Genomic DNA, 27555 nt, shown 5'->3' with positions numbered 1-27555 from the left:
TGCTTCATTTCAATGCTCTACCTGTATTGCACTGGAAATCATAATGACCTTGAACATCCATTACTTCAAAATAAGGATGATGATTCCTATAAAGATGCTATTAATTTCACAAAATGCTTTGAGTTTGGTGTACACTCACTAAATGCGGCACAGTGATGACCCTGCATCCATTTGTTACTTCTCTCATTGTCTCCCGGCTCACATTGTCCATGGCTGCATCAACCGAAGCTGTGGCCTCATCCAACACTAAAATTCCCCTCTACTTCAGAAGCACCCTAGCCAGGAAGACAAGCTGCCTCAGTCCAACACTCCAGTTTTTTGCATCTTCTGCAGCTGCAGAATTTCCCAGATTCAAATACTAATAATCCAAGCAATTAATAAAAAAACAGTACCTGTAGGAGACTAAAACTCATCTGGTGCATCAAGAAGCCTTAGATCGTGCCTTATTTAGTGAAAAGAATATTTTCAAATGGAATAGAGTTTTGATTCTTATCTCTCATCTTCTTGATCAGATGGCTGTTCCACAGGATCCAGATTGGTCCTTATAATCCTTGAAACAACCTGGTTTCTTGAGGAATTATACCTAACCTTTGACCTAAAATCTTGCAAACCTATGTTTGATATATCTAATCCATCCATCAGAATTTGTCCTTCTAAAGGCTCCACCAAAACCACAAGTGCCAATGTAAGGACAGATTCCGATGACGGTATAGATATTTCAAACATAGGTTTGAAACAATTGAGGTCCAGGTTAGATATAATCCCACAAGAGCCAATGCCTGTTTCAAGGAACTTTTAAGGACCGATGTAGATCCTTTGGAACAGCATTCTGACCAAGAAATATGGGAGGTAAGAATAAAAACTTTATTCCTTTGGAAATGTTACACAACCATTTCGCCAGTGTAATGCTGATTGTTGTGGAAAAGTCCTCCTTTTGAAGTAATGGAGGTTCAAGGTCCTTGAGATTCCTATTACAACTTATCGGTTACAGCATTGAATCAAAAGCAGTATCAACGAAGGGAAGGAAACAGAATCAACAGGGTTGGCCTGGAAAAATATGAAGCAATTCTATGGATATCAAATCAATAATGAATGAAAAGACTCACCCCACTATGAGGACTAAACCTCACCTTTTAAAACCCCAGTCATAACTGTGAAGACAGATTAGCAGATGCAGTGATCATGTATTTACAAAGAAAAGTACTCAATAGTGCTAATCACTTTCACATCCCTTTCTCCTAGATGTCCCATTTGTACATTAATTTCTTTCAGAACCCATGTGAGTAACCCTATGAAAAAAGCTACATTGACAAACTCCAATGACAAAACCTGCAGAAAGCTTCTCAAAGAGTAGTCAGTGTACGTAGTTGCAGCCACTAAGAGAAATAATTATGAACTGCAAGATATGTGTTGAAGGGACTGCGGAATAATATACATTTACAAAGCAAAACTATGTATTGCTCATATTCATTTCTGCAATCAACCCTTGATGGATCATGGAATTAATATTATGATTCTCATCTGTTAATTTATAGTGAAGTTGTACTCTCTGGTTTATTCATGACTATGTAAGTATTAATTAAATGCTTCAGCCTCACTTTTTTGCTTGATTGATCTGCAATTCTTCGAAATTTTATAAGTTTGGTTTTTGCCATCATGAATTAGAACCAATCATGCGGATAAATTGATTAGTCCAGACAAACAGAAGTGTGCACAACTGCACTTCAATATGTTAAACTTTCACAAGAGAAGTAATTGAAAAGCTTCTTTCTGTATAAATTTTGATTCAGAGCTGATTTCCTGAGTAACAATCCATTAAGGTTAATGTCAAGTAAATCTTTTCTTGGTTTCCTTCGTATTTGAATAAAGAAAGAGAGCGATTAATGAGGTCCTGAGTTTGAATCCCCACGACTACTAATAAGAGTTAGCCACTAAAGGCTACCTGAACATTAACTTTAGGGTCCTGGGGTTTAGTTGAGGTCCGCGTAAGCTGACCCAGACACCTCTGGATATCCAAACCCAAAAAAAAAAAAAAGAGCGATAATTCTTTAATTCTTTAATCTTATTTTCCCGTATAAACGATGGAATATGTTAATGGGATAATTTAACCACAGTTTTGACAACCGATCTTTGAGAATCTGGAGCTCATTATATTATAGAGCAACAACTTTACATTGCATTAGCTTACATATGGTACAACTGCGATGTTAGTCTAACGACTGATGTTAAAAATGCGTCCTGGTATTTTATATTTGCTTCTGTTATCATTATTGGACCTTGTAACTTTGGTCAGATGTTAGCACTATTGCTGTTATCATTATTGGAGGATCTTCGAGTTTCGCTTCCGTTTCAATTTTCAATCCCTATGATTATGCTCCCTGTGTTGCAATATTAACATATGATTGAAGTTCATGATTGATCCCTATTGCGGTTACTCTTGGAGGATCTCCTCAAGAACTCTCCCACCAACTTTGAGAATGAAGATGAATTGCTCTCGAGTAATTTCGCTGGAGAGTCATACTCTGCAACTTTCCCTGCATTTATCAAAGTATCTGTTTTATAATTATGATATGTTTTTCATCTTCCCATTACACTCATTCACAGAAGGGTTGTTTCAGCTTACCTTCGTCAAGAACAAGAACTAAATCATTATCAATAACTGTGGGGATTCTATGAGCCACTGTTATGACAGTGCATCTACTTGTTTCTTCTCTTATTGTCTCCTGAATCACATTGTCTGTGGCTGTATCAATGGAAGCCGTGGCCTCATCCAACACCAAGATTCTCCTCTTCTTCAGGAGCACCCTAGCCAGGCAGACAAGCTGTCTCTGTCCTACACTCCAGTTTTCACCATCCTCGGCAACTGCACAATTTCCCAGATTCAAATTTTAATTATCCAAGCAATTATAAAAAAATAAACTAGTTCGGTTGGGGACTAAAACTCACCTGGTGCATCTAGAAGCCTTTGATCCTGCCTTATTATTTCTAAAAGATGACACTTATTTACAACCTCCCATATTTCTTGGTCAGAATGTTGTTCCAAAGGATCTATATTGGTCCTTACAGTGCCTTGAAACAGCATTGGCTCTTGTGGAATTATACCTAACCTGGACCTCAAGTCTTGCAAGCCGATCTTTGAAATATCTATTCCATCAATCAGAATCTGTCCTTCTGAAGGCTCCACCACCCTGAAGAGAGCTTGAATTAGAGTTGACTTTCCGCTCCCTGTTCTGCCCACAACTCCTATTTTCTTTTCTCCAGGAAAGGTGCAGGTTATTCCTTTGAGAATCATAGGAAGAGATGGAGTATATTGGACATGAAGGTTTTTTAGTTCAATGTTTCCACTGGTTGGCCATTCAGAATCAGGTCTACAATCCTTAATCTCCAGGGGAGCTTCACTTGGTATGTTAGTGAATTGAAGAATTCGCTCAACCGATATCATTTTGTTCTCAACATTGCATAGGTTCCATATCACCCAAGCCTGCAGAACATTTAGGTTCAAACCATAGGTGACTGCAAGTCCCGCCAAACCTGAGGAAAAATTGAACACAACAATCATTATGTTTTTTCTTGGAATAAAATAGATTTTGATTCATGATGTGATCATAAAAGACTGAATTAGAATCTTTTTTGAGGGAATGGAGGAGCTTACTAGGATCAATGGCTAGGGGAAAGGTCACCAATATGATCAGAACAAGGAAGAAAACAAAGTTAAAGAGAAAGTTTATTCTAACACACAGCCATTCCATTGTGCCCGAGTTGTGGAAAGCTATGCGAGAATAATCATCAACCAGGCCAAGACTCCTCATCAAGAAGCGATCTTCCTGATTAAAACAACGAATTGTTGCTGCACCTGCAATGGATTCAGAAAAGTGATGTAGGATTGGAGCTTTTCGAATCCCAACCATCCTTGCTAATTCTCTAGCAGTGGTAATATAATAAGCCTGCAAAAGATAACGAAACACTTCAACTATAACTAATGAAGACTAGATGGAAGAATAAGAATAATACAGTGCGAACCATGTAAAGATTTACAAAGAATCTGCATCCAGTGTTGTGTGTCACAGATTTATTCTTTGAAAGAAAGAAAAATAACAAATTGAAAGAAAGATTTTGTTTTTACCTGATACCATATGGAGATTCCTAGGATGATAAGGAAGAGATAGAAGACCTGCCAAGCAACCAGGGACATAAGGAAGATAATGCTTAATAGCTGAATTAGTGCAAATGCCAACCCAGCTAATCTGAAGGGAATGTCTGTGTCCACTGAGCTTTGATCTGTGGAAGACTACAATGACCAAAAAGAAAAAATTGAGGATTAATTCTGGACATACGCACAACCAATGTAGAGAGCAAAAACAACAAAACTGACCCTGTTGAGGATCTGGCTTGAAGGTGTGGAGTCAAAGAATGAAATGGGCGCTCTGAAAACAGAAGTAATCATGTCATGGAAGAGACGCTGAGCAGTATTCATTGCAATAGTTGCCAACAAAACTGCTCTCCCCAATATGAAGACAGAGCTCCCACCTGACAACAAGACAAATACTCCTATCAACTGCCCTCTGCTGACCTTACGCTTCTCATCAGTTGCCCAGGCAATCCAATAATTGCTTCCCATCTGCAGTCCCTGGAAAAGGACTTGACAGAGAAGGATAACCGGAACAAGAGCCCCTTTACAAACCAAAGTAATAAAGGTTGAGTAAACACTCCATCTCACTCGACCAGTTTTCGTTTCATCTTCCTGACTCCTCTCCAAGAAATTGCCATAGTTAATAGGCCGGGAAAATCTCTCTTCCGTGACTTCATTTTGACCTATCTGGCAGGGTATCCTGGTCAAGGAACTATCTTCTTGAGGCGGGTTCACTTGGTCCAGTGATTTTCTATGGGCATTCATTTGTCTAACAAGTTCACCATTGGGATCAGATGACAAATCTTCATATTTTCCTGACTGAACAATCTTGCCATCTTTCATCACCTATAAAAGTTGCATCTTAGTAAGATATATAAAGCTTGGGAGGATACACCTAAGGCATATGGCCTAAAAAACTCATGATACTTACCAGAACAAGGTCTGCACCATCTAAAAACTCTAATTGATGGGTAGCATAAATCACAGTCTTCTGAGACAAAAGCCCCATGAGACATTCCTGCAAAACAGAAAATTCAAATTCAAGGTAACTTTTTATAAAACACAAACACAAAATTTACTGGCATATGAATGGAAAAGATAAAGCTAAAGACAATAATAAGATGTTGCTTGCCTTGAATAAATGTGTTCCTGTATGTGCATCAACAGCGCTAAAAGGATCATCCAAGATATAAACATCTGAATCATTATATACAGCTCGAGCCAGTTGAATCCTCTGCTTCTGTCCACCGCTGAGGTTCATCCCTCTCTCCCCCACCACACTAAGATCTCCATCAACCCACATCTCAATATCCTGGTTTAAAGCACATCCATCTAAAACATCCTCATAAAAAGACTTATCCATGTCCTTGCCAAATAACACATTCTCTCTGATAGTACCAGTTTGAATCCAAGCACTCTGGGGAACATAAGCTGTTGTTCCATAAACCTTAACTCCAGTCCCAGAAATCTTTGGAATCTCACCAAGTATACTACAGAGTAGACTTGATTTGCCTGACCCAACACATCCACAGACTGCAACTTTGTAGCCTTTCATTATTTTCATCTTCTCTGCAATTTTGACTGTGGATTTCTTCAAGTTCTGGTCACTTGTTTCCCAGGCATATTCCCCCACTTCAATCTCAACCGCAGTGTTAGATGCCTTTGATCTATGATCAGGTATTGACCTCTTTTGATCTTCTTCTCTTAAGAACTCTTGAATGCGATCAACCGAGACCTTGGTTTGAGCAGTCATGGAAATGAGCTCTGGCAAGTTGTATATAGGTTCTTGGAGAATTCTAAAAGTTGCCAAAGCTGAGAGGACCGTACCCGATGTTAATGGTGTTTTCATTAAAATGCAAACGCCAAAAGTGATGACTGAAATCAAGGTTGGTGAAGCCCAAAAGAGAAAGGCTACTGCTGAGCATGTGTAAAGGTATTTCTTCAGTGAAAGTCTCTCAATTTCTCTAAGTTGGAGAAGCTTCTTCAAAAATGTGGATTCCCAGGAAAGCAATTTTAGAACCCTCATGCTCTTCAAAGTCTCTGAAGTTGCTTTAATTCTCGAGTCCTTGGCTTCCATGATCTTAGAGTGAAGCCTCTCTTGCCTATTTGCCAATGGTGTGTTACTCACCATCACCAAAATTGTAGAAAAGAGAGCAGCAGCGGCGGGAGCAGCACCCAAATTCCTGTACAGGATGACAAGAGCCAAAAACACCTGAACTGGTAGCAACCAAATTCCATGAATGTACAAGCAGAAGTCTCCAATTCTCTCGACATCCACATTGATCATATTTATTATTATACCACTACTGGGACCAACAAACTTGATCGATAAAGATTTCTTGTAAATCAATACAGTGAGAGCTGCCCTGACTCTTATGCCAATACGTTGAGCACCAAAATACCATTGTCGTTGAGTTAATGACTCCACTGTCTTTGAAAAGAAGAAGATGCAGGCTAGAAGTAATCCATTGTAGGAACTAGAATCGTCATGCTTTCCGGATAAGAAATTGACAAAATTTGTGATCAAAAGAGGACCAACATAGGAAGCAACCGTATTGATTCCTGCAAAAACGAATAAAATTAACTAAAATCATGTAAAAATTTGTTATACAAAATCTATAATTTGAAGTAACCAAGAACTAAAAGGGTGTACCTGCTAAAACCGCGTTTGTGGCTAGAGATTTCCAAACAGTATAAATTATAACTTTTGGCAATGAAGAAGATTCCATTTTCCGTTTTTGAAGTGATTCTTCCAGCAAACATGAAGCATTCTCTGCCGTTTCGGAATGAGGAATAGAAGGAATATGAGGCAATTCAAGTTTTTGAGTTCTGCCCCTTTTAAAAAGTGGATTTAGCCACCGAAATGTGAGTTTGCTCCAAACTCCAGCATTTGCAAAACTATTAGCATCTCTAGAGGAATTCTTATTCTCTTTTTGAAGTAATGGATGTTCAAGGTCATGGAGATTCCTATTACAACTTCCAGGGAGGGCATTGAGACAAAGCATTATCAAAAAAGGCAAGGATATGAAATCAACAGGTTCGGCTTCTGGTAAAATATGAGGCACTTCTATAGATCTCAAATGGACTAAAAGGTAAACGGAAACAGAAAGCAAAGTAGTGATGAAAGAAAAGACCCACCACAGAATTAGAACTACTGGCCACCTTCTGATTTTATGCTCTCTAATAGTTGTGTGATTCTTAGCATAGAATACAACTGCAGTTGCTAAAACCCAAGTTAGAACCAAGGTGACAGATTCAAAAGAAACAATACTCTGATTCCAATATTCATAGAAACCAAAACCCAGATATGAAATAGAGATTATGACATTACAAAGAACAGTAATGATCCTAAACACGTTCACTGTTTCACCAACTACTCTATCTACCATTTGTACATCACCATCATGATCTCTCCGACGTCTGAAAAATTCCATGAAAATCCATGAGAGCAACCCCATGAAGAAAGCTGCATTGACAACTTCTAATAACATTTCCACTGGAGGTAACTCTAAACCCTTCAAAAATCCCATCTCCATTTAACACCAATGACCAAAACCTGCAAAAACAAAACATAGAAAACAAACAAATATAAATCACGAAGAACCCAGTTGAGATAAACAGAAAAAGCTTCAAAAAAAAAAAAGAGAAGGATTATAATATCACGGGGATAGAGATAGATTTATACAAAAGTGCAGAAACAGGAACAGGAGCAAACCTGTTAAAACTTTGCAGAAAGCAGCACGTGGTTACTTAGGAATCGTGAATGTAATTGCAAGCGGCAAGAGAGGTGAGAGGTGAGTGGATTGCACACTGCAGGAGAATAGTGGGACTATGGAATCATATAAATAAATAAACAGAGCAAAAACCATCAACATCGAACGCATCTTTCTTTCATGTTAAAATACCACATGTTTCTCTATCGCTGACAATTCTTCAATCAACCCTTCATGGATTAAGATTACAGAAATTTTTTATAACTTTAATATTAATTATCAGAGCTTAATATAGTGTACTTGTACAGTAGGGATGTGGGGTCAGAGAATCTTACCAGCCTCCGGCCTCCGCGTGTTATTTTGTTAGTAAAATCTTTGTCAAATGTCAATTTGGTTTAGAATAAAATAACCAGAGTGAGGATGTCTTCAATCATGTCGTCATTCCAATGACATAGGGTTTGTTTTTTTTTTTTTTTTTAATTAATTTATTTTTCTTTATTTTTAGAGTATTATAAATGAGATAACGACATTTTCTCACCCAAATAATGGTTTAATGACACTTTCTTACTCATAGATTTTAAAATATTATTTTACTACCCAAATACATATTTTGATGGCGAATAGAGAGTAAACTTAGTTCAAGTTGTTGAAGCTTTTGAAGAGGGAAGGCTAATGAAAAGTTGGATTTTGGTTGTTGAGATTGATCGGAATTTGACTTGGAAGAGATGGCTACACAAACACTAATTGCTCAATTGTTGGCGATTGGTGGGGTCGATGGGAGTAGGGTTTGAGAGATTTTGGTGAATGATGATCAGGGAAGAGAATGGTGGTGGTGGTGTTGGGGATCGCAACAATGCTAGAATCAGAAACGGAATATAAATTTGGGTAATAAAGTGGTATTTTAAAAGTTTGTGGATGAAAAAGTGTTATTAAACCATTATTTGGGTAGGAAAAAGTCGTTTACTCATTATAAATTTGGTTGAGGGGTTTACAAGAATTTCCTCCTCCATGTTTAAAGAAAATAAAAGCACCTAAGGTTTTCGGATAGTAACAAATATACCCAAAAAATTAATTACTTTATCATAATATTCTTTGTCTAATTTTATATTATTTTCAGTTGTTATTTTTTATTTTAACTATATAAATAGTAATTATTAACAAATTTAAATAATAAATCATAATAAAAATAAATATATGAATAGTTAAATTTTTTAATTTTGTACAATAAACTAATAATGAAAAAACATAAGTTTAATTAATTTACGTCCTTAAGAAAAATGAATGGAATACAATGGGTGAGTCAAGTATAATAAGATAAAAGATAGTAAGATATTAAAGTCCTTTCAAAATAAAATTTCATATTCTTGTCGGTTTTTATTTTTTTCAATTTTTATAAAGTTAAAATAAAAATTGAAGATATAAAAATGAAAAGGACTATATACTTAGGCAAAGGGTATTATAGTCTTTATCGATAAATATATCGCTTTTTTGGGTGCATTTGCTATTATCCAAAACCATTGGGTGTGTTCCACATTCCTCAAACCTTGAGGAGGAAATTTTGTAACGCCTCCTTTATATACTTGATATTGATTTATTTTTTATTACCTACCATACAAAGAAATTTACTTTAATTGTTTAGCGTTTCAAATATTCTATTATTTCCTAGAATGGTAAGTATATTCGAATTAATAAATGTATTTTTATTTTCCTATTCATTAGTAAAATTTGTCCAATTACCTCTCCCTTTATGATCCGATGACAAACCCTTTAGTCATTGGGTTAACTATACACAGAAAGTCTTATCACTTATGTTCGAGTCAGATATCTATCACATTTGTATAATTACTTTAGTCAATTAGGCTTATAGAATGTTACGCGGCTTTGAAGATTAGACAGACTCGCATGAATGCCTCAATTATCTAAAAAAAAAAAAAAAAAATTGGGCCTAATTGGTTTATTTAATTTTCTTTTTAATTTCGATATACATTAATTCAAAGAAAACGACCTTAATGCGTGTTTGGAGATAAGATTAGACAAAGCAAAAATGGTTGTAGACTAGATAGAGTCTTATCCAGGATCTCGTGAGTCACGAGGTAGGCTTGTCTTTTTAAAATATCTCCTTTAATGGTGAATTATCACAGGTTTAGGTATAAAGTTTTGATTTTTACAGTTTGAATATAAAATATTTAACCTACATTAATATAAGACAAATTGCAACTTGTTTTTATTTTTAATTTTGTCAATATATTTGAATTATTGTGGAAATTAACTTTATTTGACCATTCAAAATTAGATACATTGTAAGTGTCACAAAATTTCCCTAATCCTGCGATTTCCTTCTTCTTTCCCATTTCTAATAGATTCAATTCATATCTATCCAATACTAATCAAACAGAATGAATTTTAACATTCATATCTATCCAATACTCTAATAAAATAGAATGAATTTTAATAATTTTTTTTTTTTTATAATGATCGAGGGTGTCCAAATTATTTTATGCATATCTCAACTAATCTCTCGGAATACTGAAGTACCGATAGGATAAGAGTTATCCTTATTAGCATCTAAGAAGAGACTCTAACTCATGACCTCTTGGATAATATATCAAAAGGTCACTATCGAATTACTCAATCACCAATAAATAGTTATTTTTAATAAAAAAATTCAATCAGAATAATTTTTAAAATAAGTAACTAGAAAGCACGTGAATGTATTGGTTTGGACAAGTATTATAATATTTTTGTTTTATACCAGTAAAGGCAGAAGTGGTCACCGTATTTGTCAGCTTTATTTCAATTCTCTTACAACTTTAACCTGCCACGTGCCTGAGTGTGCAAGCTGTAGCACAAGCACTGTAGAGATGTGCACAGCACGTGTTCTACTACAATTTCAGTTCAGCTTATCTGTCATCATGCTTACCTGTCCATCCCATTAATCATTACATAAGCCACAACCTAAAGCCCTGTTTGCCCAATTACAGTTCAGAGTTGTGCTTGTGTCGTATCACGTGTGTGTTATAATAAGTAGACTAGCTGCACTCAAAACTTAAGAAAGACTGAAGGGGGGCATATTTGTATTAATTTCTCGTATAAAAAACATTGGACTGCATTTGACATTATCGACTTTAATGTTGTTGTTGTGCGGTAGGCATTATCCTTAAACTTTTGGCTGCTTCCTTCACAATTTTATTATTCAATACCCACAGGCCACATGCTCTTATCATTAACTGGGGCCTCTATACCTCATCTCACCTCGACTCCATGACTTCAACTTTTTTTTTTTTTTTTTTTCGAGGTATCTAGATCAGTTTACGTATACCTTAACTAATCCTCATGATCCATTGAATACTCTATAAACCTAATATTTTAAGGTAAGTCACAAATGTGATAAGCGACTTCAAGATTCAAACTTAAAAAGTTAATGAATGAATCAAACCTCCTTATCCGTGATGTCAATCCCTTGAATTCATGCTTTAGCCTTCTACCAACCAATTGCACATCTATGTAATTACATTATATAATATAGTATTATCTTTAGCTAAACTTGTTCAAACCTTCTTATCGTAAGGCCTAAGCTCCGACCTTTGGCTCTTACCACTGTCTTTGCTTCAACTTTCTTTATCATTTTATCATGCTTGTCGATTAAAATTAATCATATCCCTATCTATCCATGGATCCATATATACTTGTTATGCCTGGGAAATAAGGGCTGACGTGGGAAAGTCACGTGAAGAGTGACCTGCTCCCGTCAGGACAACACACACACGTCAGACCTGCTACATGATATGGGGCTCACATGCGTCCCTATCCCCTGCAATAAATCATGCGAAATCAGCTTGGAAAGAGAGCAATGGGACATAAAGCCGGATTATATCCTGACAATCACACCAACCGATGGATTTAATGATAATTATACGCTTCAGCTTGGTATAAAATGAGGAAGACCCCTTCATTAAGGGGATTCGGCTATTCTTATAAAGACTCTCTCTCCTGTAAACACACTTACTTTTCATAATTCCTCTGTAAGTCAGTCCGCTTGACGACCTGACCCACACTAATATCAATACAAATCAGTGGACGTAAGATTTACTACCTTAGCATCCGAACCACTTTAAAAGCTTTCTCTGCATTTATTTCGCTTATCTGTCATCATGCTTACCTGTCCATCCCAATAATCATTACATAAGCCACAACCTAAAACCCTTTTTGCCCAATTACAGTTCAGAGTTGTGCTTGTGTCGTATCACGTGTGTGTTTATAATAAGTAGACTAGATGCACTCAAAACTTAAGAAAGACCGAACAAGGGCATATTTGTATTAATTTATCGTATAAAAAACATTGGACTGCATTTGACATTATCGACTTTAATGTTGTTGTCGTGCGGTAGGCATAATCCTTAAACTTTTGGCTGCTTCCTTCACAAAATTTAATTATTTAATACCCACAAGCTCTTATCGATTAACTGGGGCCTCTACACCTCACCTCACCTCGACTTCATGACTTCTAACTTTTTTTTTTTTTTTTTTTTTTATCGGAATGTTTAAGTCAGTTTACGTGTACTTCAACTAATCTTCATGGTCCATTGAATACCCTATAAACTTAATATTTCAAGGTAAGCCACAAATGTGATAAGTGACTTCAAGGTTTAAACTTAAAGAGCCGATGAAAGAATCAAACCTTCTTATCCGTGATGTCAATCCCTTGAATTTCATGGCTTTAGCCTTCTACCAACCAATTGCACATTCTATGTAATTACATTTATATAATATAGTATTATCTTTAGCTAAACTTGTTCAAACCTTCTTATCCGTAAGGCCTAAGCTCCATGACCTTTGGCTCTTACCACTGTCTTTTCCTTCAACTTTCTTTATCATTTTATCATGCTTGTCGATTAAGATTAATCATGTCCCTATCTATCCATGGATCCATATATACTAGTTAATGGAGTAACCCTTATCCTGTTGTCTTCGTATAAAACTATTAATAAAATATCCCTATATATATATATCCTCATTCTGATTTTGATAAGATATAGTTGAATGAGTCGAATTTAATGAAGATGGGACCATGAAGGATTTGCGTGGAAGTATTCCAAATAATAGGAAGTTTGAATTGTCACCTAATTAAACACATGGAAAAGTCGTAATTGATTGATGTCAAATGAAAAATTATTGTGCATACATCTAAGTATTGATGAGGTTGTTGACCACTTTAACGATAAGGGGTGAGACAGACACATTTGAGAGTTTCATTGAAGAGCGATTGTAGAATTTTTATAAGTAATAAAATTCCTAATAAGAATTGATTGATGTCGAAAGACAAATTCCTGTACATGCATCTAGGTATTGATAGGATTATTGACCACTTCAACGATAAGGGGCAAGACAAACACATTTGGGAGTTTCATTGAAGAGCGATTGTAGAATTTTTGTAAGTAATAAAATTCCTAACAGGAATTGATTGATGTCAAAAGACAAATTCCTGTACATGCATCTAGGTATTGATAGGGTTGTTGACCGCTTCAACGATAAGGGGTGAGGCAACCACATTTGGGAGTTTCACTAAAGAATAGTTGTAAAATTTTTATAAGTAATAAAAATTCTAACAAGAAAGGTGAGGGGATCTTTCAATAAGACTGACTCTGTTGGACGTAACCTAGATTTTGGGTAATACAGGATAAATCGAGCGTGTACTTTCTCTTTATTGTTTACATTATTTGTGTGTGTATGTTTACTTGTTTGGTTTTGATTACTCTCCAGATTGTATCTAAGTATCAAATTAAGTCAATTTAGCACAACTATAGATGCTAATTCATTTGATTATGTGTTTACTGTTAACTTACCACAACCATATATATTACTATTACATTATTACCCAACCCAGGAATCTCACTACACTTCGCAATTTATTTAGCTCTTTCTATGAAACACCCTTTTTTTTCTTTTTCTTTTTAATGAATAAATGACAAATTTTGTGGAGCCTTTCAGTCGATCAGTCCCATTCCGACTCCCACCACATTAAAAGCCGAAAGTAACATGAATAAAAGTAAAGGGATCGGCTATGGAGCCGCCAGAATAATCGCCTATTTTGAAAAGAAATTAAAGTCCGCCGTGCAAACAATGTTACTGTTCCATCATTGTAGTTGTTTATTGAACAACCTTTTATGTTTGAATATGGCTGAAGTTGAGTGTTTCTTTGTTCTTAATTTACGTAAAAGATTCCATGAACAAATACTAACTTGGAAAATATACAGTATTCGAACTTGACTTTGTGTAAATTTCGACGAAGAACCTTTGCATTATTATTATTATTATGCATACTAACCTAGTACGTTCCCGCCGACATAAATTGTCTGTTTATGTATAGGAGCATACGTTGAAAAAGAAGGCAGGACAAACAAATGATCAGATAAAAAGCTATTTTTGAGTGATCGAGTATTTTGATATAAACTCTTAAGTGTATTATTTAATAGATTTTGAGTTCGAGTTTCTTTTTAATTATCAATAGTGATAGTTATTAGAATTCTTATTCAGTCAGTAATTTCAGGGTTTCAAAAAATTATTTATTAGTTGAAGTGTACATAAGTTAATCCGGACATCACGGATCATAAAAAAAAAAAAAATAATAATAATAATAATAATTGACACATAAGTCCTCCTCCAAATGATCTTTGAGGTGGTGGAATCTTGATTACTTAGCTCTACTTTATTCACGTTCTTAGCTATCCAACTCAAAAGTTTTCTCTTTTTAATTATATTTTCTAGGATGTCCTAGCATCTTCATTTCATTGCTATGAATGATTATATTTTGTTTGTTACTGGACCACAATATATATAACGAATATGTTTTGTCCACCCTAAATCTATTTTGTGTGTATATCTTTGTTATATCTGAAAAAGTAGGGTTGACGCAGAACTCTGCCAGTATAAGTAGTCAAAGCTTAGGTAAATCTAGGTGCCGTTTTTAAGTGCAGCTACGTTGTGCGCTGATGCAAGAGGCATGCTCCTACCAATGCAGTAGGTGCGCGTCAGACTAGCAAAAGGCTGGAGGTGATCCACGTGTTCAATCCCTGCAAAACTCGAGTGAATTATTCGAGCAGGTGAATAACGGGACACAAGGAAGGATTTGCACAGTAATCTGACCTATTCACGGATTTAGTAATTATTACGTGATTTCATCCCACTATAAATAGAGGACTCGTCTCCCGTTTGTGGGATTAGCTAATTTTTCTCTGTAATAACTTACTTATTTTTTCTCTGTAATCATTTGTAAGTCAGCTCGCTGAACGCGCCCTGACCTCAATATACTAATACAATATCAGTGGACGTAAGAGTCGCTTTTTAAGCATCCAAACCACTTTAAATATTGTTCTCCATCTTTTATCCATTCTCATACCCTCATTAGCGTGTGTTCTCTGAGTCAGCTCAGCATTTCACACGTGTATTTAGTTGGTGTCAAAATCACTCATCAATAATCTTGAATAAAAATGGCGGCAAATTGTTGGGATCATCTTCCCGAGACAGTGACTCCAGAACGTATACATTAAAATTTCAAATTTCACTTGGATTCATAACAAGTTAATTCTCTACACGTATAATAAATGGATGTGGGAAGGGACTGTGAAATGTGTACAAAATGAGGAGATAGATGTGCACAAAATGTCGTCACGAGGAAGAAGAGAAGAAGAAGGGTTAAGATATGAATAGACATTAAAGCTTTAAACGTGTGGAGATGAAGGAACACTCAGTCGACAATGCGAATTTCTCCACCTAACCACATTTAAACTTTTCTTTCACGATTTGACAATTCAACATGACTTTACACATGGGTTTAAAAAAAGAATCAGTTGATAGATTATAGATAAGAGAATTTTCATCATTATTCAGTTGTATTATTATATATCAGTTTAAGCCATTGATATTACAAAAGTTACACTTTAATAAAGTTACATATTACAAAAGTTAGCACATTCAGACATTCCCATTTGTGTGGAATTCGTGAATCTCTGGATACTCATTGATGAGTGTCAAAGAGAAGTTCAGTTGTCCATGTCAACTATTGCTTAATAATTAATACGAATACAATTAATTGTTCTTATCGTTTAACCATTTTCTTTTATCGTGGTGGAAGAGAATAGGCTACCAATTTGACTGCCTTTTCAGTAACCTGGCCCAGACCAGATGAATATATATATGCGCCATGGCTGCACACTCAATTTTCCCCAGTCAATTAAAGTTGCCCGCCAATATGCTAACCGGGCCCAGACCAGATGAATATCTATAGGCTATGGCTGCACACTCAATTTTCTACAGTCAATTAAAGTCGCCCGCCAATATGCTAGTGACTCAAACAGTAAATGGATCACGTAGTGGTAGCTGGTAACAAATCTGCCGGCATAGCGCCGCTCCATTAACCCTCACCCTGTGGCTAATTTTTTTTTATTTTACGAGGAGGTGCTTTTGTCAAAGGGAGAATTACATGTTCACACCCACGGTTTGACAAAATGACTATTTTCCGTCATTCATCAGCTTCTTTTAGTATTTTCTGTTAATATTTGACTGAAAAGATAAACATACCTTTAAATAGTTTATTATAAATTAAAATTTAATTAAGTCAAAGTCTTTACTTGATTATTTATTAGTTTAAGTGTAAAGATATTTTTTTTTCTTTGTTTATTTTATTAATTAGGAATATTGATTTTTTTTTATATTAATTAGGAAAAATGAAAAACATTATAAATTTAATAGATTATTGAATAATAGTGATAGAGATATTGCTGACATTATAAATAAATATTAAGATCATTTAACTTTAAACAATTTTATAACATTACTTATAACTTTTTAGGTAGAACTAACTACTTTTTCTTTTTTTACTTTTTAGCTAATTAAAAATTTATAAAGTCAAATTTTTAAGGATAATTTTATCTTTTTAATAAAATATTAACAGAAAACATAATAAAACCTAACGAACGATGGAAAAGTATCATTAAAGTATCATTTTTAAACTTGAAGGTGGGAAAGTGTCATTCATCAAACCTTGGGTGGGGAAAAATCGTTCTCCCTTTGTCAAATTGTGACACATTGGCCAGAACTCTGAAACAGCTTCTCCCTTTGATACACGATAGCCTATTTTGTGTCTTCGTTCCATTATTGCATGGCAATGACAAGACAAGAATGGATAAAATGCATCTTGTAATGTTGTGATCATACCTGCAACTTGAGTATTCGAATCGGATATTCTCAAGATGCTGTAATTGATTTTGTTTGAATCTACCACCTACTTTCTAAAGAGTAATATGATAAAATATTATTCTCTCGGGCAATATTACACTTATAATATAATTTCACAAACTTTCTCATATAATCTTGATATGACAACTTATTATAGATATCGTCTGCTTAATTACAGGTCTCACCTACCTAATTACAAGCAAACCAATTACGAATCATCATATCAGGGTTATGAGAAAAGTTTGTAAGATTAAGTTGTAAGTAAATCTTTCCGTTTGTTTTGTTATTCATATCCATATTCCCAAAATACTTGTTTGTTTTATTATTTGAGAAATACTATTCTATTTTTTTAATTACTTTTAAACCCTTTAAGTTTATTAATTTAATTAAACACCCTTTAGAAAAAAAAGTTTAAAAATTAACAAAAACACCCCCACCCACCTATAGTTGCTAGATTCCAGCAACCACCAACGGTGGTTACCAGAATTTGTTACAACGGCGTAAAGTGACCGAAAATAGCCAGAAAAAGCCAAATCTAGTTGTCAGCGACGGCCAAAGAAATGGCCGTTGTTGACGGTGAACGACGGCCATATTTTTTGCCGTTGCTGACGGCTAAATTTGGCCTTTTGTAGCCGTCGACGGTCAGATTTGACTGTGGATCTAGCTTTTTCTGGTAAGATCAATGGTGGATATGGCTAGAAAAGGCCATATTGATGCACGACCAGCCAGATCCGACCGGTCTGCGTCGTAACACCATTTTTCAACCAAATTCTAGCGGTGGTGGCTAGAATCTTGCACTGTGGGTAGGTGGGGGTGCTTTTGTCATTTTATAAAATTTTTATATATTGGGGTGTTTAGTTAAATTAGCAAACATAGGGGTTTTTTTTTTTGTGAATTTTTAAATTTTACCTCGTAATACTCACCCTATTCAACTACCCAATGTTATTCCTAAAATTCTATCCAAAATAACAAAATAAACGGGCCCTTTATCGTTTTCTTTTTTCTCATAGAGTTTGCTATATATTCTTGAAGGGGCCCATTTACCTCTTGCTTATAGGCCCAACATTATATGGATCTTTCATGACCCAAAGCACTCCTAAATGGGCTGAGCCTGATGACATCAAATAATAGTTTTTGCCTCTACTGCCCCTTCTCATTTGTTCACGATTGCCCTCCGTTAGGCTCCACCGGATGGCCGAAATTTCGCTGTGAGAATGAGATAGTTGTGTCAAGTTATGACATATTTGCCAAAATAACACTTTTAGACGTACAAACAAATCTTACAAAACACAAACTGATTTGATAAAAAATGAATAGACGAGTGAATGAGTTTAGCTTTTTGTATTCACTATTTCATTCATTTTCTTGAATTCGGATTAACTTAACTATTAACACTTAAATGAAAAAGGAAATTCTGATAAAATTTAGCGAGACTTTATTTGCTAATTAAAATTTCAAAAAAAAAAAAAGGAATTTGGCATTTTTAAATAATAATACAGATATAGAAATAGAATAATAAATATTATAGATTCATATTCATATGGTAATGGTAGAACACAATACATTATAGAAAATAAATGAATATACGATTAAAATAATCATATTATTTTTCAAACTTAGAAGGCCCATTTTCTTTCTTTCCGTTAGAAAGGCATATTTGAAAATGTAACCGTTGGCTTCAAGACGAAACCAATCAACTAGCCGTTAGCGCGCCTTTCATTTTGCGAGAATTCACTTTAGTCCCTGTATTTTTTTTATTAACATCTAGTTTAAAATATTATCATTTCAATCCTTTTATTTAACGAACCGTTAGTTAGCCGTTAGGTTGACTTGAAAATTCTGCTAATAACGAAAATACCCTTATAAAAATAGTAAATGATACTAGTATGTAATATGTTTATCTAGTTGCTTAAATGGAAAGAGTTTGATTATATTAATATTTGGTTGGGTAATGTACTTTTATTATTTTCTTATAGTGATAGTTTTGTCATTTAATCATAAATTACAAAGCCAGGTAACAGTCAATTAGCGGTCATAAAAACTGTCCGTCAATTTAAAGAACCAAAATATTAGTATATGAAAAAAGTGTCCTTCCAGGTAGTACATCAAAACTACAGGGATACAAATGAATTGTCCCCCTTTCTCTTCTTTTCTTTTCATCTCCTCAAACCGGAAACCCTAACTAAATTAAATTTCACCAGAACTCATCGCATTCTACCAATATCAGACGCTACAATCGCTCCTTTTAAATTTCATTTTAATCCTGTAGCCCTTCTTCTTTACGTGCTGGGTTTAATAGAACAACTTGTAGTATCCGTGTTCTTTTCTTCCATTCTTGTTTGAAACAAACTCTAGTTTTCGTTTCTCGTTTCTTCACATATTTTTGTTCAAATAATGGCATCAAGAACAGTCGCTAAAGACATCATCACTCTACGCGGTTCGGCAGCCATTGTCAGCGAGTTTTTCGGTAGGCATTGAATTGTTTCGAACCTTTTAGTGACTTTCGTTAATCTGACATCTTTATTTTTATCAGCAAGATTTTTTTGGGTTTAGAGAAATTTCTGGCTGATGTTTTTGCTTTTGTTTGAACCCATTTTCAGGTTATGCGGCAAACAGGTAGAAAGATTCGATCTTGATTCTTGATTCTTGAAATAATATTTTATTATTATTATTTTTTTTGTGATGATGTAATTTTGGGTCTAGAAATAGAAAGTGATTATTTTGAGTGGTGAATTGTGTCTAGTATACTCTACAATCGTGGAGTTTATCCAGAAGAAAGTTTTGTCAAAGTGAAGAAATATGGGCTCCCGTTGCTGCTTACTCAAGATGAGGGTGTTAAATCCTTCATAGCCAACCTTACGGCTCAGCTTTCAGGTATTTTTGGTTGCTAAAAAAATGTTCGGAAAGTCAAATCAGTCTGTGATGTTTCTTTCATGTCCTTAAATACTGAAATAGAAACCGTCATTCCTTGCAATCTATTGCATTTGACTGACTGACTTGAAGTGTTTGTTTGGTTTTTTAATGACTGAATGTTTGATCTTTAATTTTTCTATAGAGTGGCTGGAAGCTGGTAAGTTACAGAGGGTTGTTCTAGTAATAATGAGCAAGGCCAACAATGAGGTTTTAGAGAGGTGGAATTTCAGTATTGAGACAGATGGTGAGGTTGTTGAGAAGGGGTAAGTGTTGATTTTATCTGCTTGCTTACTGGCCTTGGTCCTTAGAAGTTGCTGATTTGTTACCTGAATGTGAATCTGATTTTGCCTCTTCAGTGTGTCAAGGGAAAAGAGTGACAAAGAAATTATGAGAGAGATACAAGCAATCATGAGACAGATTGCCTCAAGCATTACTTACTTGCCATGCCTTGATGAATCCTGTAAGGACCGTTAGATTATTCATCTATGAGCATGTGTGCTTACAAAGCAATTCTTTTGAGAGAGTCTTCTGATTAAATTCCTTATGCCTTGTTTTTGTACTAGGTGTGTTTGATGTGTTAGCATACACTGATAAAGATGTTGCAGTTCCATTCACTTGGGTTGAGAGCGACCCCAAGCTGATTGCAAATCCGCAAATGGTGAAATTGCATTCATTTGATACCAAGGTAATTAGTCTGTAAGTGTGATTATGATTGAATTCAAATGAAGAAGTTTTGTTGATTTAATTAATTTCTCTCTTTGGTTATGCAGATACACAAGGTTGACACTCTTGTATCATACAAGAACGATGAATGGGATGAGCAATAGAGTGCCGCCAAAGGATCTTTTCTTTCTGCAGCAACATTTTGTTTCACTAGTGTACTGTGAATCTTTCTATTCACATTTTGTTATCGCTAGGTTGGTATGGAAGAAAATGACTAATCATGTACTTCGATTTAAGAAGGCTCCGTGTGTCTGTCAACCAAAGAACAAAGAAGAAACATGAATTTCTTGTAGATCAAGTCGGAATTCTCGTTTTTAATTTTCGTTGGAGGAATTGGACTTGGAGCTTTAGGCGTGAGATTATTAAATGACAATTTCGCATGTTTGTCTTTACAAAATCGAAAAATGAATCTGTTGCTTTAAGTTCATTTGAGTTGATAATGTACTGCATCCCCATGTTTCAATTTCTTCAATGCAGAATTGAAACGCCTTTAAATTCATAATTGGCACACATGCTGAATTTCAAGTATTGCCAAAATAATACTGTTTTATTTGCATGCAATTTTATCTAGCAGTTTATCAGGTTTCCACTGAAAGTACTACTAGCAGGTTTATCAAGTAATTCCAACTACTAATAAAGGGAGAGTAACGACATGGATTACATTTAGCTTCCACTGAAAGTACATATTTACAGATATTGAAAGAACAGAGAGTTCTGCCAGAGGCTTGGTCCATGTCCTACCCAAAAACATAAAACAAAACTATATACAATTGAGCCATTTAGTTCCAGATGGGCTCTCTAGACGTGTACATGTTTACTACCCTCAAGAGCACTGTGAGCACATATGAAAATTACACAGTCTATATGTCAAGATGAAGTTGCCTGCTTTCAAGTTGCGCCTCTGTATATTGCGCCAGGTCGAAGATCATCCATGCTATCAATATTTCTGTATCCATCAAACTCTCTGAGACATGTCCAGCCACGACGAACCAGAAAAACACGGTAATCCTCTTCTGTGTAAAACGTTTTATCTTCGGTATGCACTGGTATGTGATCTGACTCATCATAGAGGCACACTTTAATTGACAATCCTGAACATCACAGTTTCACACCAGTTTCACATCAACAGGATAGGCAATACTTCCATTTTTCTGCATCTCTAATCTATTACTTGAGACAAATTATGACATTGTTAATTATAGAAGACATAGGTTTACCTTCATCAAGGTGAAGAGTGTAATTCCCTAGAGGCATGTCCCTGTCAATACTCCGAACTATCTGATCTTCATCCTCCAACCAAAATGCACGTTTAGTTCTTATCCCAAAAGCAGACTTGATTGCCTCCTTGATAGCATCTGCAGTACCATCAATACCAATCCTTCTCGTATAATCCCCACATTTTACTGATATAACCCTCCCAACATATGACTGAGCATCCCCACCTGCCAAAAACGGATAACAAAATATCAGCATAAAAAACAGCACAAGCATTGAATTCTCATCTCAAAAACAAGGATTGAGAGCGAAAGCTCTGGATCAATACCACAGGCATTAATCAGATTCATTGAGGCAAAGTATTAAGAGTGCTCTATTCCACAGAGCTCACATTATTGTTTTCTCGATAAAGGACAGCACATGCAAAGCATACAGCCATGGTCATGCTTAGAAAATTCAGCACCTTTAGGCAAAATAAGTTCTAATGAACTTTCAATTTACAAATTTTACCATTTCCAGGTGGGGTGTCCCTCCAGTTCCAAGGAGGAACTCCGGTGGCAGCAACAGCATCAGCTGTGGTAATAGCAAGAGGATGTCCCTCATGATCTAGACGTCTTTCAAGATTGAGTGTCGGCCTGCCACTAGCTGCACACCAAAAAACTTAAACAGGAGGGAAAGCATATCTCATTTAATTTAAGATAAATCAATTGAAAAAGCACACAAGATATATGAGTAATATACAAATGAAACTCATAGCAATCCAAGAACCTTGTGAACAACATGTGAGACAAGGGGAGACTAGCTGCCATATACTTTGAAGATCTTCCTAGAGGAGATGATTTATTTTTTTCAACCTACTAGATTCTTGCCTGCTCTTAGAATGAATTATATTGTGTTTTAGTGCTTAGTTGGCTTAGCCCACCCGATATATTAAAAACAAAGAAAAGATAGAAAGATCAAGTTCCAGAAAAGTCTTATATATTGATGCTGTAGATTACTCAATTTTCAGTTCAAGCTGCCAAATAAGCAAGTCTAGCAAGAGAATGCCCAAGTCCCTATACGAATGTATTTAATATATCACTTAACCAAAAATCTTATTGTTATCTTCTTCCCCCAAGTTTCTATACTTCTTCCCCCAGAGGAAGCCCTTCAGTTTCTTTTTATCCTTTAAACAGATTAGTTATTCTTATAATCTTCTCCTAGATTTCTCTACTTCTCCCCAACTTTAACATAAGGAAGGCTTTGGTTATCTTTTATTCATGAGAATTGATTGGTTAAAATGAAAGGAGCTGCTAAAACAAGCAAGGAAACTCCCTCACAGACTTCGACCAACATTTACTATAATAAAGCATCCGTGTACCAAGCGAAAGGTGAAGATGTTGTAAGCACAACAAGAAAGGAGTAATTTGAAGAAACAGCACAAGACAGAGAAATAAGAGACTTCTTATGAAGATTTTAATTTCCAGGGGAGTTAACTTCATAAGATTTTAAGTGGCAACTTAGTTGAGGTCCTCAATATCGGCAAAGACTCTAACTATACTGAACAGAGATTCCTTTAATAAACGGAATGTAATGATTGAGAATTCAGAGATTAGGCAGCAAACAGAAAGAGATACTTTGTAGAAGTTTAACTACCGCTTACAAAGTGGTCAGATATACAAATACATAGCTGCATTAAAAATTGCTGCTTTCAATAAGTTCATTCATTAATCCAAATTACAAAAAAGGAATGCCAAGAACTCAAATTAGAATACCATACCTTCCACAGGACCAAATGATATACTAGCATCATCAAAACCTGCATAAAGAGCCAACAATTTTTGTGAATTGTTGCATAATATATGAAAAAAGATTTTACTATTATTGCCAGTGCATAAAAGGATACACAAATAAATTTATCTACAAGAAACTTCAGCACACAACCCAAACAGAGTAATATAATAAAGTTGACACTAGTTATAGCGTCTTTAAAAGGCAGGTGTTGGTAATCTTTCCTCCCAAATCCAACTTTGCAAAATCATAAACATCTCACAATACTAAGCATTCAAAAAACCTAAATCAGATGATATGAGAGATTTGATCATTCAAAACAAAAGCATTTAAAGAAAGCATAATAAGCTAAAAAGTGTTGGCAAGGCTATGATTTAACACCTCTATGCTTCAATACACAGAAACCTAAATATGGCATCTCGTTCTGGAGCCAACACAGAGCATACAGATGACACAAACAAGTCAAAAGAAGCATGCCCAAAATTAATAACTTGTGCACCTAACTCACTGAACCAAGTTTCCCTCAGGAATACACCCGCCAATAGCTCCTTAGGAGAGTATGACGCATGAATTGACCTCTTAAATCATTTTCTAAACTTTATCAAATTTACATTCACCTATTGGTAAAAAAGAGAGGGTTTACACAGTGTTAAAGCAGAAAGACCGGCCAACCACAAGTAATTTATTGGGGTTTTCCTACTACAAATGTAGCCTCAGTAGTCAAATAAACAGTAAGTTTTCACCAATCCAAAGTTTTGGAGACATAGGGGAAAGGTCAAGGCTGCTTAAAAAAATGAGAAAAATGCTATTTCTCCATTACACAGGAGGACAAAGAAGAGTGCACCTACGCAATCTGAAAATCAGCTTTATATCAAGGATGTAATCCATGATCCCAAAGATAATAGGCCACCTGCACAAATACCTCTGATATAGGAAAAAAAAGATATTAATTTGGGTTGTGCAAGTCAGTTCAAAGTCCTTTATATCATAAATGAACAGATATCATAGTCAGTAGAGCAAGCAAAGATGGGTGAAGGGTGGGTGGAACTGTTTTTACTTCCCCATCCCCACCCTTCCACTCTGCCAAGCCCATTCACCATCCCTGTCACACATGCCGGAAGCGAGACACAGAACAACCACTATGCTGCTCCACCCTGAAACTAAAACAAACATCTACTTACTAGTTCAAGACTACAATCTGCCCAACCAGTCCACGAAACTCATATATAACAAGCAGTCCAACAGCAAAGCATCCCAAATTGACAAATCTTCACCTCAGCCAACAGCGTGCTACAGTAATTCCACCAAATTCAGGCTCAGCTCCAGAGAATGTTGCAAGAATTAAAAGATCTCTAAACTTATAGAGAGATTTTGAAGAAATAGAACAAGAAGTGAAGAGGAAACTTTTAGATCAAAATTGAATGTCAAGCAGTCTTGCCTCTGAAATACATGAGATGTTGATAGACGGATACAGCAAGAGAGAGAGAAAGCAGGGAAAGAGGACAGTTGACTAACACTAAAAATTTAATAAGACAGCTATAAGGACAAAATGGGAAATTTATTAAAGGACCATTATCATATATAATTGCTGGCTCGAGAGTCCTAAATCCATTTCTACCCTGAAACCAGATGAGGTTTTAGATCAATTCCCATCCCACCAGAGGGTGTACTGGGCCCCTGATTTGGCGGGTAAATTGTCATCGACAGGAAAGGGAATAGCTCTGACTAAAAGAACCGCATTGGCAGCAATAGGTCAATTATGCAAGAATACCAACAAATTACATAAAAGTTAGCCTCTAGTAACCATTCAAAGCCTCCTCCTTGGTCACTGCAGTGTCTCCATTATCCAGATATTTATTAGTATGTACACAATCATTATTATTATTTATAGCATGCTCACAGATATAAACATGTTTCTCATCTAGAGGACTATCTAAACCAAGCAGTATCCTTTAGCTGGTAATTAAACAGCTCCCTCATCCTTCATGGAGCTTTGACATTTCAAATTACAGAAGAAAAATCACAAACAGCCAGCAAGTTATATAAGTGAATATGAGATTAGGCAACATGTCACAGAACACAATACATCGGCCATCTTCTTTGTTCTGGAACAATTAATTGATTAAATAAAACTTTCTTCATCTTTCCTCATTTTTTTACTTCACAAATGCAATAGAAGAAAATGATTGAAACTTATTAAAGTTTTTGATGGCATGAAGTGGACAAAGGACATGACATATCAAAAAACTAATATAAATAAGAAATTTACACATTTTATAATCTAGATTTTAACACTCACTAAACGTAACCACCTCTCGTTGATTATAGGATAATTGCCTTGCATTTAAAAGTAGACACTGAAATTCTTACCTTAAGAGAGCAAAGCACAAACTTGTGACATTTTAAGTTGCATACAAAATAAAATTTGTATACTAATTACCACCATCATCAATGTTGTAATTACCACCATCATCCATGTTGTAGTAAAGTTGATTATGTATCACGATTTTGTTTCTCTATACTTTTTTAAAGAAATCGCACAGCTTTGCACATTATATACTTATTCATATTCCGCCCCAAAAATGGGAAAATTTCCATTCTAACATGGACATTGTTAGTTAAAGAAAGATAAATCTTCTGAAGACATCTAATTCACTCCAGTCAATCAAACCCATTTTTGACAAGCATAAATTCAACATACCTAAATTACAAAAAACACACCCATTTCAAACTTTGTAAAAGAATAACTTTTAACAGATCCAATTTTCATCCACGATTAGCAAAATCCAGAGTCTAAAAGTTCTATTCGCATGCAGTAATATATCACAAGTTTAACAATACAATCAAGCAGTACCGAACCAAACGCACCCAAAAGCCAAAACTTTTGCAAGAAATTCAACAACCCATCTCCAGTTCCCCAAAACCCATCACCAAAAAAGCCTTAAGAAACAAAAACCAGTAAAGTTTATACCTTTATCAGAGAACTGCATATAAGTTTCAACCTTATTAGCAGAATTACTAGAAACATTAGAGGTCTTGTACTGTGCATTCTTGCTTCTCTCCTTCAAAATCTCATCAATCTCCTTATAATAAGACATCTTGGCGGAGCCACTACCTCGTTCTTGATGCTTAGCTTTCTTAAACTCCTTCAAAAGATTCCTCCACTTATCGGTACACATGGTTGGGGACCTGTCAAAACCCTTCTCTCTCATCTTTGCAGAAATTTGTTCCCACAAGTGCTTATTAGACTTGGATGTGTTAAAAAGACCATCCATTTCTCTCCGAAACGCAATAAGGATCCGGGTTTCATCTTGAACCCAAGTCTCGGCTCGTTTCTTGGGAGCTTTAACTTCATGGTCCTCACCGCCGCTACTATCTCCTAGAATCATTTGCTGAGGAGGCAAGTCGCCATTGGAAGTGACCTCGATGATCATGTCACGGGCGGTGGCCCCTGCGGCTTCATCTTTGTAAAAATCAATGGGGCGAGGCTTTTCAGACAAGTACATGATGATGGTGTTGGGAGTTTTAAAGAGATTAAAAAAAGGGATTGATTGGAATTTATCTAGTTTTGGTAAAAACTAAAAAAAAATTCAGCGAAGGTGCGAATGGAAGCAGAAAAGAGAGAGAAAGAGAAAGCGTCAAGTAAAAGCTTAGTGAATGATTAGCGAAGAAAGGGGGATGCCGATGCGATCACTTGAAGTGGACTTCTCTACTCCCCCTTCCCTTCCCTTCTACTTATCTACTTTGTATAATAATACAAATTCCATGTATTTTTTTATACACAATAATTAATTATGTTAATCTATAAATAATTACTTAATTAAATAAATTTTTATGTCATTGTTTTGTTAATTCTTT

At 35.5% G+C, this 27555-nt stretch overlaps 3 protein-coding genes across 6 annotated transcripts; 1 reads left to right on the top strand and 2 right to left on the bottom strand.

The window, feature by feature from the left end:
• Positions 1–2063: 2063 nt before the first annotated feature.
• Positions 2064–7730, bottom strand: LOC116128392 (putative ABC transporter C family member 15). Of its 2 annotated transcripts, none has more exons than XM_031414104.1 (9): positions 6783–7730; positions 5262–6691; positions 5061–5147; positions 4373–4975; positions 4124–4288; positions 3653–3944; positions 2947–3531; positions 2624–2863; positions 2064–2552 (listed from the first exon to the last, which is right to left on the bottom strand). In XM_031414104.1, the coding sequence occupies exons 1-9, from the start codon at positions 7663–7665 to the stop codon at positions 2410–2412; spliced, it is 4428 nt and encodes a 1475-aa protein (XP_031269964.1). In that variant the 5' UTR covers positions 7666–7730; the 3' UTR covers positions 2064–2409. The 2 variants fall into 2 exon arrangements, with proteins under 2 accessions (XP_031269964.1, XP_031269972.1); XM_031414112.1 differs by having other exon boundaries at positions 2065–2534; positions 6783–7728.
• An 11555-nt stretch (positions 7731–19285) lies between these two features.
• On the top strand, positions 19286–21370 carry LOC116128331 (mitotic spindle checkpoint protein MAD2). Of its 2 annotated transcripts, XM_031414048.1 has the most exons (8): positions 19286–19543; positions 19677–19692; positions 19820–19950; positions 20132–20252; positions 20346–20449; positions 20553–20674; positions 20760–20851; positions 20891–21370. In XM_031414048.1, exons 1-7 carry the CDS (start codon positions 19471–19473, stop codon positions 20814–20816), a joined length of 624 nt encoding a protein of 207 aa, XP_031269908.1. In that variant the 5' UTR covers positions 19286–19470; the 3' UTR covers positions 20817–20851; positions 20891–21370. The 2 variants fall into 2 exon arrangements, with proteins under 2 accessions (XP_031269908.1, XP_031269900.1); XM_031414040.1 differs by having other exon boundaries at positions 20760–21369.
• A 10-nt stretch (positions 21371–21380) lies between these two features.
• Positions 21381–27417, bottom strand: LOC116128316 (trihelix transcription factor GT-1-like). Of its 2 annotated transcripts, none has more exons than XM_031414027.1 (5): positions 26669–27417; positions 23687–23725; positions 22438–22587; positions 21930–22154; positions 21381–21803 (listed from the first exon to the last, which is right to left on the bottom strand). In XM_031414027.1, exons 1-5 carry the CDS (start codon positions 27201–27203, stop codon positions 21601–21603), a joined length of 1152 nt encoding a protein of 383 aa, XP_031269887.1. In that variant the 5' UTR covers positions 27204–27417; the 3' UTR covers positions 21381–21600. The 2 variants fall into 2 exon arrangements, with proteins under 2 accessions (XP_031269887.1, XP_031269892.1); XM_031414032.1 differs by having other exon boundaries at positions 22438–22572.
• Positions 27418–27555: the final 138 nt, after the last annotated feature.

Source organism: Pistacia vera, unplaced genomic scaffold (genome assembly GCF_008641045.1).
Source record: "Pistacia vera cultivar Batoury unplaced genomic scaffold, PisVer_v2 Contig1055, whole genome shotgun sequence".
Classification (NCBI taxonomy): Eukaryota; Viridiplantae; Streptophyta; class Magnoliopsida; order Sapindales; family Anacardiaceae; genus Pistacia; species Pistacia vera.
This window is presented reverse-complemented; position numbering and strand designations above follow the sequence as displayed.